The 21,646-nt window shown below is 40.0% G+C and overlaps 1 protein-coding gene across 10 annotated transcripts; it reads right to left on the bottom strand.

The window, feature by feature from the left end:
- Positions 1-90: 90 nt before the first annotated feature.
- Positions 91-17,383, bottom strand: LOC130148069 (acyl-coenzyme A synthetase ACSM3, mitochondrial-like). Of its 10 annotated transcripts, none has more exons than XM_056336220.1 (14): positions 17,208-17,383; positions 10,730-10,995; positions 10,268-10,478; positions 8,748-8,955; positions 7,759-7,902; positions 6,737-6,893; positions 5,790-5,869; positions 4,707-4,830; positions 3,948-4,028; positions 3,697-3,798; positions 2,186-2,313; positions 1,950-2,049; positions 1,175-1,294; positions 91-557 (listed from the first exon to the last, which is right to left on the bottom strand). In XM_056336220.1, exons 2-14 carry the CDS (start codon positions 10,928-10,930, stop codon positions 471-473), a joined length of 1,743 nt encoding a protein of 580 aa, XP_056192195.1. In that variant the 5' UTR covers positions 10,931-10,995; positions 17,208-17,383; the 3' UTR covers positions 91-470. The 10 variants fall into 10 exon arrangements, with proteins under 10 accessions (XP_056192195.1, XP_056192203.1, XP_056192199.1 ...); XM_056336228.1 differs by lacking the exon at positions 10,730-10,995 and adding an exon at positions 16,046-16,141 and having other exon boundaries at positions 17,208-17,367; XM_056336224.1 differs by lacking the exon at positions 10,730-10,995 and adding an exon at positions 16,046-16,141 and having other exon boundaries at positions 17,194-17,252.
- Positions 17,384-21,646: the final 4,263 nt, after the last annotated feature.

The following is a 21,646-nucleotide window of genomic DNA, read 5'->3' as shown; positions in this document are numbered from 1 at the left end:
AAAGAGTATGTCTTTCCCTCCAGTCAGAAAGAATTTGGGAATGTTACAGTGAGTTACTGAAGAGAGAATCACTTCACTGCTGATACCCACTACAGGACAAAGATTATTTTAATTAATTTCTCATTTATTTGTAATTATGAAAATGTTGCAGTTACACGTTTTTGTTTTTTTTAAGGAAGCCATTTATACTAATTCCAGTAAAAAAAATATTAAACCTTTGTAAGCTCCCAAATCTGTTCCTTCTTTCCCATTACTCATTCTTAATTACTTGCACTTTTGCATTCTGAAAATTTGTATGTTGATGGCAAAAGTGGTTCTAATATCACACATATGAGTATAATCTTTTTTCTTCTGTAGCCTGTTTTTCCATATGTTCTCCTAGTGCTCTGGGTCATGACCACATGTGAAGTGTAATGAGCTACAGCTGGTACAGATGAGGGCAATTTTCTCTCCTCCGTTTCCAGGTCATGTTATACTCTTCCCCACTCTTTGTTCCTTAGAACCTTTCTCTGGATTTTCCCAGTAGCTGTCTTCGGCAGATCCTGAACAAACTCCACCTGAAAGGCAAAAATAGTCACTTTTAGCCAAATACATTCTGATTAATCTCCCAGGTGCAAGGAAAGATACACTTTTATTATGGCTGGGATAAAAAAAATGCGAAGCTGCACAGCTTGGGGCTGGGATGGTGAAATTCCTTGCTATGTATCTTAGCTGTCCACACAGGCAGTACTTGCGGGGACAAGTACCACAACCCTGAAGAGATAAGCATGTCACCTGTCAGGACAGGGAGTTGTGTTTTTCTGGTTGTAAGGGATGAAAATTCCAACCCCTTTGATGCCAGCAGGAATTTCCCCTTTGCTTTGGCTGAGAGTCTGAACAGCGCTCAAGGTAAGAGCTGGATGCCTTGCCCATTTGAGTGGCTGTGAAAACCCTAGATTTCATAAAAGGAATACTGGACCTGGATAAAGATCAGTTACATTACGATTTCCTCCCTTTCGGTCCTTTCTAGGACATACATTGAACCCAAGGCTACTGTTGCAACAGACCCTGTAATTTACTTTCATTTTATTTTATTTAACTATGGTTGGAGTGTTTGTCAGAATGCAGTTGAAAAGAAGCCAAGGCAGAACAAAAACTTCAATTTTTGATACCCATCTTTTTGTGGAGTACTTACCTTCCTCGGATATTTATAAGGTGCAGTCAGCTTCTTGACATGTTGCTGAAGCTCACAAGTTAATTTTTCTGGATCATGCGATATAAAAGCAGGAGCTAAAACAATGAAGGCTTTGACTACCTGTGCCACAAAAGTTAAGGGACTCCATTAACTTCCAGATGTGGGAATAAAGGAATATATTTGTTGCCAAAACTGAGTATCAAAACTCACAATCCAAAATTTTGAGCTTTTTCTTTAATATTCCTTTTCACTGTCTGTTTATTACAGAATACAGTGTTATGAAGGATGTGTTTTGCAGCACAGGATTTTTTTTCTGTTTTTCCACTTTATTTTCTTCTTAACTTTATACACTACTAGACTTTCCAAAATTTTAACAGCAAAAAAGACAGCGGAAAATCTCACCCTCAAAGAAATGTTGCAAAGTTGAAAAATATAAGAAGAAAAATTAAACACTCTGGGTATCATTGCCACCATGCTTAGTGACAAAAAGATAAATAATCCAAATTCTATTTCTTAGACAAAAAGATGCTACAGTCAGTCAGAAGAGCCAAACTTTTTTTCTCCACATCAAGCCCAGCAAAGAGGAAAATAATTCTGAAATTCTAAGTTCTATCAAGGTATAGTTTAAAAAATTTTTTAACCCATTTTGTTTTCAAAAATCTGCAAAATATTTAATTCCAAGGAAGCCTGGTATGTATAGGGAGCCTGATCCTTAGAATAAAGTGCATTTTTATATATATATATATATATATATATAATTTTTTTTTCTTTTTACCTCCCCTCGAATTGGATCAGGACTGCTGACAACAGCTGACTCTGAGACTGCAGGGTGCTGGATTAATGCACTTTCAACTTCAAATGGGCCAATACGATACCTAGGAGAAAATGCAGATATAATGGCAACGCAAGTATTTATGTAGATGCAGCTGTGTAGCAAGCTACCTATTCAATTTGCCTTTCCAGACTGAATTTTAACAGGCAAATGAGCAAATCTAAAAGCAACTGGCTTACCCAGAAGAATTAATTATATCGTCAGCTCTTCCAACAAACCAGACATATCCTTCTTCATCCATAATCCCTCTGTCCCCAGTGACATAAAAATTTCCACACACAGAGGCAGCAGTTTTCTCTGAATTACCCTGACAACAATCAAACATTTAAAAAAATGCATATGACTGTTAGTGAAATGTAATGCATTTACTTTGCAGTGGTGCTAAAAAGGGTCAATACAATTTTTAAGTTGTTCTCAAACTATGTTCAATACTATTTTATGTCTTCAATTAATTTTAATTAGTTTTGTGGTAGAAATATGTGAGGTGGAAAAGAGCATTTGTGTATATATGGATTCATGTTCTAGGGAAAAAAGGCCGTGCTCTATCAAAATGCCCATCCATCAGAAATTACTAAACTCTACAACCCACTCTCTCTCTTCAGAGAAATGACTTATCATTGCAAAGGGTTGTCACAATAACCTCCTGTCAATGGAAAACTTTCACCCCTAAGCTTCAAAGCCAAAACACAAATGAGATGACCTAGAGGAAAAACTTCATCATCTACATTGATCTATCGGGTCTAGATTACACAGAAAAAACACCCTGACAAAAGAAGACATAATGAAAGCCTGAAGTAATAGTACTGAACCAAAAGAAGATTTTATCATATAGCAAGCAATTATTTCGTGTAAGTTGTTTGAGGATGCTACAAATATCCAAATATCATGGGGGTTCAGAAGAGTATTAAAAACACAGACAAGTTCCCCAAAGCTTATTCAACATGATGGCTCAAATGCAGTGGAGAAACTCGTTATATTTAACTGTTTCCTTTAAGTATGTACTACAACTCATTACCATCACAGAGTACTAGCTTAGATGGACCTTTGATCTTAACCAAAATGGCCATTCTTCTGACACTTTTTTTTTTAAGCTTGTTCTGCTTTCAGTGGGCAGAGCATTCCCATTCAAATAATAATGTTAGATTACGTCTGCCTCTACTTCTATGTATGCCATATGATCATCTGCACTTGAGGGTTTTGTGCTGTAGATCTTGTGCCCATCATCTACATGACAGGCAACTGTACAAATTGTTTCTCTGACACCAGAGATACGTGCATGCTGGAATGTGTCCCTTTTAAAGATTTAAAAGATCAGTCTGGTGTACCTCTGACAGTGGTATGAGGGAATAAGATACATGGCTTTTCAGAAAGCCTCCCTGAGCTTCTGACACATTAGAGTAGTCTTTATTGGCCTCCTTCACTAATCCTTAACCAAAGGACCGGGTACAGGTCTGGAACAAGGTACCCCCGGTTCATGTTGCAGTTCTACCTGTTGAAGTTCTACTCTGCCAATCAGTCTGTTCCTGGAATAGCAGAACAATGGACTGATCAGGCTCAAAGCCCTCAAGCAACCTAGTGAGACCTTGTGTGGATCCTGGATGAAATTCTGCTCTTTGAGTAATCAACAGAACTTTGTCCTGGATCTCTCTTGAGCTCCTCAGCAGGCACAGACAGACCAACTCAGACTTACCAAGTACTCAGAGAACAGACAGAATGGTCTTGTTGGTTGAACTCGGACGGCAATGTTGCCTTCTTCTCCCACAGGCAGAATAGCCCCATGGTCATCTATGATCTGCAGAAAGGACATATTGTTACTGCTTTGATCAGCTCAGTGAAATATCTGTTATAGCACAGTACAGGACAGAGAAGGGACACAGACAATATTCCCTTACTCTTGTGCCCACAACTGCAGCTGAGCTCAGATGTGGCGTATCAACATACCTGCACATCATAAGGGGGAACAGCTTTTCCCAAAGAGCCAGGTTTAATTTTCATTCCTTTCATATTGGCACATATTGTCACCTGCATAATAGATTTTTTTTTTTTTAATTTGTGCAACATCTTGTCAATTTTATTATTGTTTGCATTAGGCACAACACCTCTTCATGACTGTTGTGACAAGAGCTGAATCAGGACTAAAGCATTGTGGTTCTCAAGCACATCAGAGAGGGGTTGAGAGGCATTTCAGGTCAGCCCTGTGGAACGAGTTTGCCTGTGCTCAGTCTGAGCCAGTGAGTTCTTCTGCAAACACTTGACTTCGCAAGACAGCAGATGTGGAATCATTACAGATCTTATTTCAATAATGGAACAATTAATTCGGGACCATATCAAGGGTAAGAGGAGAGAATGCGTGAAATCTGACTCTTAATAGCTTCGTTAATGTTCACTTACAGAGAAGTCTGGGATGTGAACTGATTTAATATTTTTCATTAAAATCTTGGACAGGCCAAATTGATACCCAGAGCAAATTATTTTTTTAGTTTTGCCTTTTAAGTAAAGATGATGAAGGGATCTACTATAACACTAAAATATGCAGCTAGTTGATTTTGGAACTGTATAACCATAATTATATATAGCGTCTTTTTTAAAAAAAAGTTCATTCAAATGATTCTCACCTTTTCCATCAATTTATCAAGCATACTGTGCCTCTAGCATTGTTACCTTTGAAAGGACATACTGCAAGAAATAATGCAAACATACTGTTTCAGTCTGGCCATAACCTTCATAGATATCCAGCCCCGTCTGGGTTTTCCACTTTGCCATCACTTCAGGATTGAGTGGTTCCCCTCCAGATACACAGTGTTTCAGACTCATGAACTTGTAGCTTGAGAGGAATTGTGAATAAAATAGTTTTCTTAACTACTGGAAACAGCAGTGAATGATCTTATCTGAACAGTCTCCTTCAACTTCCGAAGTAAGTATGCCTAAAACTTCACAAGCTACTTTGGAAACGACAATAATCGTCCTGTTACACAGACCTGGACTGGACTCCTAGATTGCTCATGTTACCACTGAAGATAACGTGGTTTATCTGTGCCACTGGAAGTAGGGGTTTTTTTTCTGGAAAAAGAGTAAGCAAAGGTGTTTTCTAGGAAGAGCTGACAAAAAAAGGACAAAGTTCAATAAGCACATCAGATATTAATGGAAAGCTGAGTATGTGCCAACATTCAAGATGAAATAAGACACAGAATTTTCTAGAGCAAAAGGAAGGCTGAATAGGAATACAGAGCCTGAGCTCCCTGCTAAACCAGGGTTGGCTCTTGTCGGGATGAAAGACTTATGTAAGAAGAGTAAGTACCTTACTGAAGATGTCAGAACTCTACAAATCACACTCACTACTTCTCATAAGCTGAGTATTTTGCAGTGTTAACAAACTGGCGGGAACAGCTGCCGAATAACTCTCAGCATGTGGAAGTCCTCTAACCACTCACTTCACTCAGGCATATGGAAACAAATCCAGTAAACCCCTGATCCTGTGCTGCACAAAACCTTCACTTAAATTTAACTGTGAACTGTAAGTTTAGAGGAAATGACAACGTAAAAAACCTCACTTGTTTCCCTTGGGCTATCTTTTCAAAGGCCCATTCCTGAAGCTTGAATGGCCTAAGGTGTAACTAGTTATTCTCATATTTCAGAATGTAGCTTTCTCTTCTGAGAGCAAATCTTGCTAATTAGATCTCATTTAACTGAAAAAAATAAGCAACATAAGGAACTAAACAGTCAGACACAGCATTATATCCCAGCTTCTCTTTGCAAACCCTGAAAGAAACAGAGGTGCAGTACCTGCTCAGATCATGTTGGACCAGCATGCGGTAGGCAGTGGGAGCAGTGCAAAAGACAGTAATGGGATATCTTGAGAGAGTCTAGAAAAATAGAAAGTTATTTTGTGGAAAAGAAAACGTAATGGTGGGTCTGACCTTGTAAATGTGCAGGTGATGAACACAACTTATGTGCTCACATGTCTGCAAAATGAAAACCATAAAAACACAACATACATTCAACACAGAGAATGACTATGAATTAGTGATTATGAATCCTAACTGGAGCGGCTGAAACAGTCAGGCCCACTGCTGCAGAAAATATAGTACTTTCTGTCCAACAACAGTCACTCATGTAAAAAAATGACATTTGACAGTAGCAGCTCATTAAGATTTTCTGCTTCCCAAGGTGACTGTGTCCCAGGCTCAAGACTAAGTGACAATAGTGCACTAGGCCAAAGCTTTTCATATTTTGTTCTTGAGAAAGTCTGGGTCTCCTCTCCACACAGGTGGCCAATACTGAGGAGAACAGGCCAGCTGGCTGGTGGTGCAAAATGGTAGAGAGGAGGACTAGGCATTCTGGCAACTCATTGAAAATTCAGGATAACAGGGCCCCTATTCAGGTCTATGCCATACTCTGATTACTAGTCCATGCTCACTCTGAGCCCAGAGTAGCTGGAAATCTGAAGTGAACTTTAGGCTATACATGGGACAAGACTGCAGTGATCCCGAGTTCTTTTCATCCTGCATCTTTCACCACGTCTCCTCTAGACTGCAGCCATGTCACATGGCCTAGCCAGGAGGGAAAACACTTGTTCCTCTAGCTTACTGGGCACCAAAGGGAGGGATGTTCACTTGGGATGTGGGAAGTACTGCTACAGAGCAGTGGGTACTCATGCACTGGAGCCCAGCCTGTTTGCTTCATCTACGCAAAATGGGAATGAAACTCACAGTATAAAATGTTACTCTTACCTCAGCAATAAGTGCTGGTTTAAACTGTGGCATATTGTGTACAAAGACACATGATCCACAGATCCACGGTGCAAAAACACTGCTCCAAGCTGATTTTACCCAGCCAGTATCAGAGGTATTCCACATTATATCTGAAGGAGTCAAATTCATCCAGTACCTGATGATAAAGCAGAGATAAAAATAATGCTTCATAGAGTGAGTGACTCAGGCACAGGTCACAGCATAATTAAAGGGCATGAATTAGAAGATGTGGTGTCAGCAAGTGGGGCTGCTCTTTAGAAAGTTTGTAAGCATTGAAGAATCTTAAACATTCTCTTATTTCCCTTCATTCCTTCCTGTTTAACATTTCCAGCATTTGCTTTTCTCCTGAACAGCACAAAACATCCTTGGCTTAAGTTGCAGAATCTGGATCTAGATCAAAATCTGAACAGATCATTTGGAGTAGGCTTTCCCCCCATTGTGGATTAGAGACATCAGCTGAATCACACCTTGTTTCTCTAGGAAACTAACCACATTACTTGTCTGCACTCTATACCACCAACTTCCAACTCTGAATGCCTTGGGAAATATATCCTTTGATCTTCATGAAATTTCTCACTCCTTGGGAAGCATAAACAAAAGATGTTCAATGAAAACAAATCAGTACCAAGCCACAGATTCAAACTGAACTGTAACCTTTAAGGTATAATGCTATGGTTCAAGGTTGTTTTGGTTGTCAAGGAAGTTTTATATAATACTAAAGCACTAGACTTTATCTGGTTTTGCTATAAGGATGTTATCCTTACTGGCTACTCTGCAGCCAGCTCTCTGAGCAACAGAACACTGTGTTTAGTGATCTCAACTCAAGTCTTCAAAACGTTTTTAATAACAAGGGTTGCACTGTGAGGGGGAATGGTGAGGAAGAATCAAGATGCTGTACTCGTGAAATGCTTACATTTAGTGGAGTTTTTCTGGTCATATTTTCAATGTAATTGTGATCATGTCACTTACATCAGGACACTGGGAGCAAATGCAAGGTATACCTGCCACTGGTTGCAAATCCGATGCCATAACTGCTGTGGGAGTGCACCACCATTTTTGGAAAGCCTGTACTTCCACTAGTAAAATAGATCAGCATTGGGTCATGACTCTTTGTCTTGACACATTTATGGTCAGCAGATGTCACCCTTCAGAAGAAACAGTATATGACAGTTACTATGTGTAGTTTTTCTCAAAGGAAGCAGTATTTTTTAAGGTTTAGGAGATAAACAGGAAAACGGCCCAAAACTACATGAACTCACTAAATAGACAGTTGCATCAGACACCACAGGTAAGAGTTAGAGAGCACATTTTGCTAGTCACAAGTGCGCTCTGTCTGCCACAACTTTCAAGGTGTGAGCACCTACAGCATATTCTAGTGACTTTGTCCACAACTATTTTGCAAGGTGCTTGTTACAGAACAGCAGGTAGATGCAAAAGCAACTTCTGCCTCAACACATACTGTCTCCCAATCTGAAGTCAATGAGGGCCATATTCAGGCTATTATGATAAATAAGATGGTCTTAGACATGTATTATACCATTTACATTCAAGAGACTGACAAACAATTCAGATCATCTGGGCTACCAAGACAGTCAAGGGAAGAAATAATTGATACTATGTTAGCTGAGCACCAAGAGCTGACAATGGTTATCTTCTCATTGAATTCAAGAGGCATTAGGCTTGGCTCTAGAAGACACGCACAAAACAACTGCAAGATTAGCATCCTGCGTGCTTGTCTTGTGATCACAGTAGAAGAGCTTTTAAAAGCTGGCAGGCTGCTGAATAAGAAGCTGAAAGACCTTAATATAGCTCCCAAAAACTGTGTTGAAGGGATTAGTACTTAATGCAATGATTACAATGAGTTGGCAGAGGGATGCAAAAATGTAACTTATTTGTAGTTTGAAAATTAATCCCCAAACTCAGAAATGTCACCAGACTGACACTGCTTCCTTCACCTCACAGGATGATGGTAAAACATCTGGATACTCACGCAAGGAGTTCTTTGAGGTTCAACCACCCATCTCTGCTCCCTTTGGCTACAATTAGTTTGCTTTTCAGAAACTGGCACTCGCGCATGACAGATTCCACTGCGGGTGCCAGTGTATCATTAGTAATGATGCACTTGGCCTTTGAAGCCTGGAGTCGGTATAAGATGTCTTTGGCTGTTAATTGGGATGTTCCTGGAATAAAGACAATTCCTGGAAAAAAGCAACAAGCAATTTAGAAAATTGACCATTTCTCTTTATTATGTTCACAGGACATGACCCCAGCCATAGAAAAGCTGAACTACTTGCCAAAAACTTATGCTTTGGGAGGAGTCAAGTATAACTCATGTTTGAAGGCAGAGTTTGGGTGAATTTGTGGCCTAGGAATGACCTGGGATCATCTGGCTCTGAAAGACTTCCAAACCCTGAAACACGGATGTTAAGTTTTGTGTCATCCATATTAAAGGTATCTAGATCATGAGTAAGATCTAGATTTAGAGTGGTTTTGAGCACTTCCTTCATGATTTGTAACTCAGGAAGGAAGCGTTGAGATTACCATCTCCTTAATTAAGTATACATATAAGGATTATTCATTTGGATTATTTTCATCTGGAATAAAGCTATTATTCATTTAAATAAGAAATTAATAACTCGGGTATGGGATAAACAGATTGAGGTCAGGTAGCTTACATACACTGCTCAGTCAACAAATCCCTCAAGCTTGGATTCATTTTGTAATGTGAACAAACGTAAGTTTGGATACTGAGTACACTGGACTGAAATCATATTTTCAGGGGTGGAAATCAACTAAGTGCATTTCTATACCTCCTTTTCCCATGCATTTCAATAGACTTTACCTACAGACTGATTTCAGTCTTCTTGCACCTTCACAGGTGTCTACCAAATTTTACAGTTGGGAATCTGAGGCACTGAGACACTGAAAGATACTTCCACATCATAGTCCAGTAAATCCTGGATACAAAAGAACTGGATTCTCTGAGACTTAACTCCATTTACAACCTGCAAGAATCACAGAGCTTAGAAGTGGGACAAAAAACATTTGATCATGTTCCTGTTGATACTGAACTGTTCCATCATGGATGTTTAGCAGTCTAAAAATGCAATGGGTCAAATTCTTCCTAAGAATTTGCAAAACTGTAACAGCAGAGCAAAATAATATTGTATTGAATTATTAACCAGTCTAGACACATAACTTACTGCAATAAAAGTGTCCACACTGATAATGTATCTGGTCAAATCTGGTCTTAGATTGCAGTCATTCAACCTTCACTGGCTTCAACTGAGGATGCTGTTTAACTTGGCCATGTCTGTTCAGCACCTAGCACAATGTTGCATTCATTGGTTCCTGTGTGGGTGCTGCCAGTTCTCCTTCTACGCAAAAGCTGAATTGTACAGGGCACAGCAGCACATTTCTGCCCCATTTTTTTTCACATTAATTTAGCATATTTTTCGTATCTTCTATTTATTTTCTTTCTGCATCCAAGAGATCAGTAAGATCACTTACCTGTTCGCATACAGGCTATGTTCAGTAGCCACCATTCAGGAACACGAGGCAGAACTACTTTAACTCTGTCTCCTCTCTGCAAACCACACACCTCAGAAAGTACATTAGCTGCTTTCCTTGACAGAAATCCCAACTCTTCAAAGCTCCACTTCACCTCCTCTCCCTCATCATTTACCCACCAAAAAGCTGGATTTGCTGGTTGTTTTCCATCCTAGAATGCAGCAGAATGTATTAAAATGAGATGACAAACCTTGAAAGGTTTCATTTCAATCCAACATAACTCCAGACCAGGCAAATCAACCCTGGCAACTACTCTCTTAAAGTGACACCTATATTTCTGACAAAGAAAATAAAATATTGCATTCTACTTCGCAGCTCATACTACCTAGTATCCATCAGGAAAACTGATTTGTATCATCTGAGATTTGTTCCAATGTCTATGAAGTAAAAGAAAAATACTACCTTTTCCAGTCGTGACCACTCATCTAAGACATCACTTGCAAAGTTGAAATACTCTGGCCGTTCCTTTTTGCACTGGTTTATAGCATCATAATATGAAATAATCTGAGATGTCAGAAGCCTGCTGCACCCATGGAATAATCTGCAAGGTGACCTGAGAATCCACAGACACTGAGGAATCCATGATTTAATAAATTTTCTCATGATAAATGATGTTTTATCAGACAGTGGGGCAAAAAATCAGATGCACACCTACAGGAATCTATCATCTGAAATGAAAGAAAACACATTTAAAAACAGCCAGGTATTGGATGCTGTCTGGTTTGCGATGTTGAATAAATTAACACAAATCAGCTTGAATAAATAGGTTGTTTGCACACCTCTTCCGGTTTTCCCCCTTATTTTATGTGATTCTTAAAATAAGCATTCTTCCTTTTCCAGCAAAGAGACTGTGCACTGTTTTTTCATTACAATCTTTGTCAGCTGATGAATGAAACGCATCTCATCTCTAAACTTTCACTTGAAAGTCCTTTTCTAAATCTCTCTCTCTTGATTCCTGTAAATTTTGTATTTTACTTTGCCTCTTTACAAAAATAAAATGCTGCTACTTAGTGCTTTGAGGACACTATTTATCACCTTGATTTAAAATGGTCTCTGTAATTATGCTATGTCTTAAATATACACTAGATGGCGATTCACACTGAATTTACACACCAATAAAACTCATCAAACTTTTATTTCCTTGTGAGTTCTCTTTTCACTAGGGGCATGGAATGAACACAAAATAAACACTAGGCAAGCAAACGTTAAATGCCAAAAACTTCCATTTCCTTTGCACTTCAGCTGAAGTGTGCAACTTTGAAAAAGATACATGTTGTAAAACAAACTTGCAAAGAAAATTCCAGCGCTTCCAGTTTCTCCTAGTCTTTCCTACGCTACATACAGGTACATGCAGAAGAGACAGAACGGATGATACTGCAGTTATTTAAAGCCCAGCTTTGGAAGTCAAGAAAACTGGATTTTACTCACAGATGCAGAATCTTCTGATAAACTTGTTTTGAGTGTAATCAATTCCTTAAGAATGTACCCGCCACATTAAATCTAAGGGAATCTTTCCCTCAATTCAATGGATCCAGCTTTGCTTTTAAACCTTTCTGTGCAACAACCTTCTCCTTATTTAATAGCCAACAGTACACACCGACCTCCCAGGGATAATACAGTTACTTTCACTCTAGCATTATGTATTGCAAGTGTAGATGTAATGACAGTTTAAAAGCGTTCAATGCCAATAAGTAACAGCAACTGACATGACTCTAAAATCATTGTATTTGTGAGGCAAACCAGAGAAATGTAAACAGAAGGTGCTCACACGTGAGGCATGTGTCAATGGCTGTCAACCACACAACGGATCTCCAGGGTGTGAGTGGTAACAAAGCAGAATGCTCAAGAATTACATTTATCGTGCATCCAACATTTCCTGTGGCCTGTGACTTCTGCAGAAGGCAGATTTTTCATAGCTCTCAAACAGTAAAGCACAAAATGAAAGAGCCAGAAGCAGTTAGCACTGATGAAGAAACGTGCAGAACTGTGACCTGATCTGCTGTATGCCTAAAAGAAAGAAAACACTGTATTCCACCAGTTTCAATTTTGTGTTCAGTTCTGCTAAATCCCACTCCTTTCCTCATTGTAAATCTGCCCTGGCAGGACTGACTGCTGTATGATCCTCCTCTTACTGCAGTTTTCTTCCAGGACATAGACATCAGAAGCCCTTTCCAAAATGATGCCTAATTCCTGGTAGGTTTCCAGAAGGGATTTGAATTGACTCCTATTTGTTTCAGTGGCAGACAGGAGAACACCAGCTCTCTAAGCAAATGGTTTTGTCATCCTACTTGTGCTCTGGCAGCCTCAGGCTGTGTTCTGAGCTTACAACCGGGCCTGTTCAGATCAAATGGGCCCAGTTAGGTTTTTTCCTTTACTTCTGAAAGATGCTTTTTAACCCTCCTAGGATGTTACTTGAAAGACATCTTCAGAAAAGAGCCTGTTGCGAGGAGAAAAAGACCACAAAGTCAAACAGCAGACTTATCTCTGCCTTTTTTTTTTATCTTTCAGTACCTGATTTCTGCATCTGTATTTACCTTCGATCTTATCTTGCAAGCAGCCTGAATACACAGCTCCCTCTGATTTCATTAAGCACTGCCCAGGAGTGCTAACAGAACACAGCTCAAGGTGCACTACAATCCAAAGCCTTTGAGACTGATAGGAAGGAGTTCACTTGAAACCCAGCCCCGCTCACACCAGGCATGAAAACAACCTAAATTGAAGGAATGTGCCAGCCAAGATCCTTCACCCTCAAGAAAATGGAGGCTACCACATCAACCACCATCACAAACACTCCCTTCCAGCAGTAGTGTCCTGATAACAGATTTTTCATCCTTTAGTCTAAGGGCATGAAGGAACGAAGCAGCACTCACCACTCCTCAAGCGGAAGTCATTACTGAAGGCAATTTCTTCAACTATCAGTTTAGTTTTACTAATCTGGACCCACATGTCCTCAAGTCAGCTCTGTCCTTGTCTGTGCTGACAAAACAACCACCAGAATACTTGGTCCCCTCTAGAGAGGCTATAGCTTTGGGTGTATAGTTCACAAATTTCAGCACAGTTTAAGGCTCAAAGATATTTCTGCTACAATTACAGAGTGGCAGATACAGAAATAATATTTTCTTAGTAAATTATGCCTTCTTAATCTTTTTGTAAGATATTTCTTAAAATCATCTGAAAAGACTAGCTAGTTCACACAGTTGATAGCTATCCTAAGGATGAAATAGTACATTTGGTCCCTTCAGTTTACTGTACAGGTATTAGCTGCATGAAATTGTGCTACCACTGAAAACCAATGGCAAAATCATCTGGTTTAACCCACAAAGTAGTATCTTGAGCTACAACTTGGAACTTAGGCAGAGATGGAAGCCTTACAGACAAGGCACTGAAGAAATACAGACATTAGAACTATATAAACAAAGCAGTGAGAGTTTTCCCTGACCACAGCATCCTCTGAATCAGATCCATAGTAATAGCTCCAGAAGTGCAACAGACAACCAAGTATTAGGCAAAGGAGCAGCCCTCAAATACTGTCCCAGGCATCTCACTTACTATTTTGTCTGAAACTCTGTGCTGGGTAATGGTGTCAAAAGCAGGCTAATTAGAGAAGTACACTATGAATGGACTGGTGCTTCTGCAGGTGTGTTTCCTTCTGCGCTCTCTCACCCAGGGTTCTGATTATTTACAGAAACAGTAAACCCACCAACCCTACGTATACTTTTTTCCCCCAAACACTGCTAAACATGGGGAAGTATATTAATCTTGTGGAAAGGTACAGTTGGCTCCACTGGTAGTAGACTCCTTTATCAACCTTATCACCTTCTTAGTTAGGCTGATAGAACAGCTGCCATTTGAGCAGCAAACCCTGCTGCTTAGTGCTCTTTTGCTTCTTTCTTTCTCGGTAACTGGATAAAGGCAGGACAAGATGAAGACACAACATTTTTTCCTTCTACCATTATTGTTTTTCACAGGTTTCCCAGCAGCGGACATCGTAAGCCCAAACAAATCAAATCCAAAGAAAGCCAAACTCCCCAAAATGAAAAAGGAGAACAACGTACTCCTGCTGAAAAAGAGCAACTTTGACAGAGCGCTGAATGAAACTAAGTATCTGCTGGTGGAGTTCTGTGAGTATCACTTTCCACTGCCTCTTACCCTGATGGCTCTGCAGAGCATGACTGATGCTGGGGCACTTGGGTATGCTTGTTTTACTGTTGCTTTGTCCTCTAGCCGTTTTGGGTTTCTCCATGTATGTAATTTAATGTAAAATACAGTAATTTACATTATGTAATTTATGTAATAAATTATGAGATTTATTACATTAAATCTCCATGTATGCAATTTAATGTACAATACAGTAATTTATTCCTTTTGGGGATGGTTAAATACCAGCCTGCTACATAGGATGGATACTGCAAATAAGATGGGTCCTCACACACAGTGCTGAGTTGGCATTCTCTGCTTCTATCACCTAATTTTGCAAACACATGTTTCGCAGCAGTGATGGGTGGAACTATAGGTATTAAAAAAAAAAAAAAAAAAAAAGAATCAGAGAGGGTTTTTCTCCCTCTTACCTTTTCATCATTGCTTTGTATGAGGTTTTTGCTGCCTGGCATTTCTCCTCTGTGAGTGTTTGGGCTTCAGGGAATGTCTTTTAAAAACACTGGTGTCTGTAATTGCATTATATTGGACTCTTTCCCTGAAATAAGCACTTGATTAAATGGAGGCCAGTTTGTGGTTTTTCTACTAGGTTCATGTTTGTTCCTCATGGGGAGAAAGTTAGTGGGAGCTTTTGAGTAACTAACTTTGTTAGAAGGTCTGGTCCTCTGAACGTTAGGGAAAGTAAACCAAAAAAGCAAAAGCTAAAAGGTATATTCTCATGATGTTACCCATCTAAAAGTTCAGACACTGCATTATTTCCCACTCCAGAAACATGGAGCTGTATTTCCTAGCAGCTTGCTGGTAGGAAAAACTCCTCAATTTGCATAAGACAGCAAAAGCTTTGTCTCTGCTGCTTGGGCTTGACCTTGCTTCACTGTGTCACACTTACTGAGCGCAGTGCACACACTCTCTTAGCCTTAAATTACACAAACACCTTGCAAACTAGCACTCCTTTGGAGGCAGGCATTAGAGAGAGGCACAAGCTGAAAACCCTGATCTATTCTGTATTTGGAAGGGATATGTGAAATTAAGGCAATATCCTAACTTTGCAGAAGGGCATGTATTTTGTTTTTTTGCCTCACTACCAAAATGTGGATGACGATGACAATAATGATAATAATAGTAATAAGCAGCAGTAGTAGTAGTAGTAATGTAGATTAATCTGAAATGAAAACACTTGTATTTTTCCACCACTACCACCTAAAATACGCTAACAGCTTAATGAAACTAAAAACATGTTTGGATCATACTAAAAATTTCATTAATCCTGAACCAATGTTATGAAATTTTAGATACTTTTAAAACTTTCAAAAGAATCACATTAGAAATATCTTGAAAACTTCATGTTTAAGATTTCTAAACACTTTTGAAAGTGTTGAAATTTAGCAAGATTGACTTCTAAATTGTGGAAAGACAAAGGCTATTTAGCAAATTCAGTCTCCAGTTATGAACTGTTCTGATCTCTCTGAAGGTGCATTAATTTGGTGAAAAAAATAATTTACCAGAAAAACTTTAGGCAGGCTCTATTCTCAGTTTTGTAAGAGGTGACTTAAAGCACAGAACCTTGATGTCCAGGTCAGAAGAGTTTGCAGCCAAGCTTCCTGAGTACTTGCTGAGCTGATCATAATGAGATATTGCAACACACTTCAGCATTTCAACCTAACACCAAATGGAAAGACGACATGAAAAATTTCATGAAGAGATGAAGAAAGAAGGCCAGCAACTTGGGCACTCAAAGGATGCAGGAGATGTAAGTTAGGATTTCTTCCCCCTGCTTCAAAGCAGAGTCCTGGACCTCCCTCTCTGATATCCCACCACCTTCACAACCAGCCTTCTTCAGAAGAGAAGGGCAAACACACTCTTCCATTCAATACTGCATCTTCTGAAAAAGTCAGAGATGAAACACTGCTCCCCAACCACATCTTGCTGCAGTGATCCTCACTGCCTTCTAGTTTGGATTCAGGGTCACCATGTGTATCTGAAGGGCTTGCTCAAAACTTGTGGATTTCCTTTCCCCCACAAACCATCAAGGCATCTAAAGTCCCTGGAGAAAATTACAGAATCGCTCATGAGCGATGAGCTCCACAGCCCAGATACATTATCTGGAAACCATTGGCCTCAGTCTCAATAGCTCCCTTTGAAGATGTGCTACTAAACAGCCTCTGGGGCAGTGAAAAACTATCCTGCGGCAAGGCACTGCCATGGGGTGTGACAAACCTGAGTTCACAATGCTGAACCAGCTGGCTCATTAGCTGTAATCATTTGCATTGCCACAGCACAAAGACTAAAGATGGGACGTGCACATTCACCTGTACAGAGAAGCCATAAAGCCCTAATATTTTATGTCTTACTCCTTAAAACAGGCTATCTAAATAAACAATCTACGTGAACATGGAACTATTAAGGGAACCTCGATAATGAGAGACAAAGCAATATTACCCCAATCACACAGGAAATCTGTGGGGCTGCCAGGAATTAGCTTCAGAAATCCAGAATGAATGCAAGACCTGAGACCTTTCTCTTAACCCATTCTCAATCACAGAGAGTGTCAGAGAACGAGAATGCTCTCATGCTTTCCAGAAAGTGGGATTTGTTCTGGTGCTGTACCAACATGGGGAAAAGCTCAAACTCCAGATCTTGACTCAAAACGCTAGGATCTGCCTTAGGCCTATCTATCATGTGAAAACCCCAACACTTTCCCTGTTACATACCATTACCTACTTACCAGACCCACAATATTTATTAGGAGAGGCCTGCTTTGACGTCTTCTGCCCAGCGACTCCCAAGTCCTCCTAATGCCCTTCAATTCCACCCTGACAGGTCTGCCTTCTTTCAGGCATGGTTTGCTATAAAAACATACACTGACTTTGTGCCAAGCAGTATCAGGCTACCCTTAGGAGCTGAGCAAAGTACACAGGGCAAGTACCCAGCATGAAAACAAAGTAATGACTCAGAAACACGGCACTCTTCTGCCCTCATCCCAACTGCTTTGTGCAACAAGAAAGTAGCTGAAGGGGCGGCAAAATAGGGGTGAGGAAGGACACGGGAACACAGCTTCCAGCTTTTCTTTGTTTTTTGGGGGAAGGTACAGAGAAGAATGTCTGAAAACAATGCAAGGAGCACACAGCAATGTGCCTAGTCTCCTGTGGACGCAAGCCCTGCTGCCTGCCCAGCATGTGCTAGGAGCACCTAATTTCAATGCTCAATTGAAAGTGCTCTTCTGTTGCAGTTTGGGGCATCTCCCCATCCATGTCAAACTGATCCAAATATCACACAAATGCCTATCAGCACAGGGAATATAGAGCACCTGCCACCAGCAGAAGGTAGATCTTACATCAGTGTTGCCACAGGAGAGTTTTACTGTTTACACTATACATTAGCTGAATATAAAACCCTGTGTTGACTTTCATTGCAGAATACTGTTGCTTTTAAAAAACAGCCATAACCCAAAAAATCCCAAGCATTCTAACAAATATCCTCATCACAGGGAGAATAAACTTTGTACACTTGTAAACACAAACACTAAACCCACTGTTGCTTACACTGCAAACTGTAAGCGTTGAAGTCATGTATTAGCTTACTCCAATCTTCACATGGAGAGCAACTGTCTGAACACAGCAAAGTGCATCTCCTATTTCATTTCTCTTCAAAAACCTTTCATAAACCTTTCCAATTTTCTGTTGTGAGACTGGTTTCCACAGGACTTTGCAACTTCCCCATGTTTCTCCATGCAAGAATACTCCCCAGATCCCCCAAACAGAATGGTGAATGCCATTCATGTCTAAGGCTTTCCCAGGCCAGAGGCAGAAATAACCCACAATATGCTCCAGGCCCAATGGCAAAATGTAGCACATCAGCCCACACCAGCAACTGACCATTCTGTGACTGAGAGAAGACATGTTACATACAACTACACTGTTTCTTCAAAGAAGCAGGTATTAAACTGCTACTCATTTTCACTGGCAATATAATGGGTTCAAACATGGCAGACATCATAGGCAGAGATTAAGACAACCGTTTATATGGAAGGCTAGTGATGCACTGGAGGATCATGCCTAGGGTAGCTCTTGTATCTCTATTCATAGCAATATTTAAGGCCAGATTAGTCAAACAGCTGTCAAGATTGGTTTAGATATGGTTTAACTTGCCTTAGGCCAGACCTATGACCTCTCCAAGTCCCTTACAGCTCTAGTTCTGTGAGTATTTACCTTGGCTAGTGGCATATTTAGGGAAACACAAAATCGGTGTAGAGCACACGCTAACACCACTTTTTCCTGCCTACCAGAAGAATTCAGGAAAGGCCCAGACCCCCGTGATTGCTTGACTCCTCAGATCTCCAAGAACGCCTACTTGTGTCCATTCCAGTGAAAAATTTTCAGTTCCTAAACAAATGTGTGGAAAACCTAAGGACAAACACACAAGCGGTGCAGACCTTGTGCTGATGCTTTGCATGCTATGTGTACTATCATTTATGAAAAAGTGATGTTTACCTTTCCTAGCAGAACATTTGTATATCCAGTGAGGCACCAGGTCAGCCATAGGATTCCTGCAGCCTGTGACTGACTGACTGACTATGCTGAAATAATGACATTTAATAGGCAAGATAAGGATTACTCCTAAAGAAAAACACATCCCTTTCAAGGCACAAAAGCTGAAAATTATGCTATTGAAAAAGAATATGCTGCTTATGTATATATAGTTCACAAAAATGGGGATTTCTAGAAAGCAGGGTGGGCATGACTGCTCTTAAATCAATTACATATCAGATAGTCAGCTCACTTATAAAGCCAACATCCAAAGCATACTCACTCCTGTGCCAAGAACTGTTTTCAGCATACAGTGGTCTCCTCACTGCAGGAGGTGAACACAAACAGTTCAAAACCACCCAGAACAGGTATTTCTTACAACTAAGCTTACTACAGGAACCTAGTGCAGTGTGAAAGATAGTGGAATGTGGATGCCTCATTCCTGTAGAGTTCTTCAGAAACCTGTGTCAGTCTTTTAGAAGTAAATCTGAAGTCATTTGTTTGCCAATTATACTTATAAAAATGAGCAGGACAGTGGAAACACGTCCAGACAGCTGCAAGAGTCACTAGATGATGTTTTAGTTGCCTGCTGCACAGACTTACTGATTAGCATGGGTCCCTTATTTTATTGAATACTTTGAATAAGGATCCAAACTGTAGAATAATTACTGATGTTTGCACAGCAGAAGATCAAGTGAACGGCAAACATCAGTTTAAAAGTACAGAGGTCAGCACAGGAGATTATGGGCAGTATTCGCTGTAGAAAAGAATGGGAGAATTCAAGGTCATACAAGAAAGTTTGCAACTGCAGCAAGATTAACATTCTTCCACTCTGATACGTTAAACATGAATCCATCCTTCATCTCTAGAATCTTCTACAGAGAAAATTATATACCTGTAGTGAATCTGTAAAAGCAGCCTACGCAGAAGGTGAAAAGTGGGACTGCTAAAATGATTTTCTGGCCATGCTGGAAACTAACAGCTAGGAAACGAGTATTTAGCATGACAACAGGCACATTCACAATGACTGCAGCAATCACCAGACAATCAATATAGACTGCAGAATGAAACTGGAGGCCACCAGCAATTAGCTAAAGACAGAGAACTCATCATACTTTCATGTATAGGGTCATTAAACACATTTATGTATCAGCAAAAATTTTCTCTGTCCACATTTCAATATACTTTAGTTCAGTAAGTGGCACTATGAAAAAAAGTAGCAGCTTATTCAGGTTACTAATGTGCTCAAGAGAAAGAGTCTCTCAAAGTACGAGGTTTCTGGCTCTCTTCTCACTTTTGCCATATCCATTTGGTGTGGCTTTGGGCAAAATATACTGTGACTAAGATAGAGATGATGACGTGTAATGATACCCACGTTATTCTTCATCGTTATGTAGTCACGCTGTAAATTCTTCAGAGAGGGAGCACTGGTTTCTCACAAAATATTTTACATTGCCTAGAACAAGACTGCTAGCGGCTTGAGCTGTAAAAATCAGCATTTTTGACTGTCTGATTTAAAATCTGTATTCCCTTTCAATTTGTCTGGCTTTGCTTTCAATGTACATGCAATTTCACAATAACCTAGTTTGCTCGTTGTCCATGGAAAACAAAATTGACAAAAACTGAGTTGCTGACATATGAGAAAGTAAAATATAAAAATGCATTTAAATCCACAAATAATGTAGACTTTATTATGGCGTATGACATGGAAAATGTGGCAATCCATCCACACCCAACACCCGTCCTCTGAGGAATGATGTGTGTAAGATTTGTTCTATGTGACCTTTAGAGGGAGGCATTCTTACAAAGCAGTTCCTAAAATCAGGGAAACTTCAGTCATCAGGGAAGGTGCTGAAAAATGCAAAATGTTGTTCTTCAGTGTGGAGCTTTTCCTCACAAAGGCAACATGCCAATACTGTCTGAGCAAAGTGGCTGCAGAAATGGTGCTACAGTTTTCCCCCTGCAAATGATTTAAAAAGGTGACTGGCTGCAGCTAAATTGTTATAAAAAAGAAAAGAAAGTATAGAAATTCAAGAGGAAAGCACACAGGTTCTTTTAACTCTCCTAGTTCTGTGGCCCTTTTTAATTCTTCCTCTATTTGAGCCAAAAGGCTTGATTTGTTCTTAGACGCTGGACAATGTATTTCATGATCTGCTACACCCATGATCAAATGGTGGCAATCTGTTAACATGCTCCTGTGGAGGTCCGCATCTGTTTTGAAAAGGATACTTCACAAAACAGCAATGACACAGGGTGGGAGGGAATTTGCTGATATTGTCAAAAGACAGGTCAAAAACACTTACCTGGGAAGAAAATTTAAAAATCTCAACAAACCCTCAAATTATCCTTCTTGTTATTTACAACACAGCTAAAATTACTGATAATGAAGACGTCCTCCTGTCATTAATACAATGCTGTTCCTGAGCTGATGGCCTTTGGAGGGCTTCTTGCCTCTAGCAGCTGTGGCACAGCACACTGGTTTACACTGGCAGCCCACCACCCACACATGCCTTCACTGGTGACCTTGCCACCACCTCTGTTACCTCTCACCTGTTCCTGCCCTTGTACTCTGCTGTTGCTCAGCCCTCTGAGTCTGGAGCCTGTGATGCTGTGTTAGCCTCAGCAGCTGCCTCCTCAC

Source organism: Falco biarmicus, chromosome 4 (genome assembly GCF_023638135.1).
Source record: "Falco biarmicus isolate bFalBia1 chromosome 4, bFalBia1.pri, whole genome shotgun sequence".
NCBI classification, from domain to species: domain Eukaryota; kingdom Metazoa; phylum Chordata; class Aves; order Falconiformes; family Falconidae; genus Falco; species Falco biarmicus.
This window is presented reverse-complemented; position numbering and strand designations above follow the sequence as displayed.

Bases quoted from the DNA above. Each gene is read 5' to 3' on its own strand.
- LOC130148069 (XM_056336220.1), bottom strand. From the start codon at position 10,930: ATGAGAAAATTTATTAAATCATGGATTCCTCAGTGTCTGTGGATTCTC. The intron at 8,956-10,267 runs GTAAGTGATCTT...GCTTTTTTCCAG, and splicing joins CATAGCCTGTATGCGAACAG to GAATTGTCTTTATTCCAGGA. The intron at 6,894-7,758 runs GTATACCTTGCA...CTTTATCATCAG, and splicing joins GGATTTGCAACCAGTGGCAG to GTACTGGATGAATTTGACTC.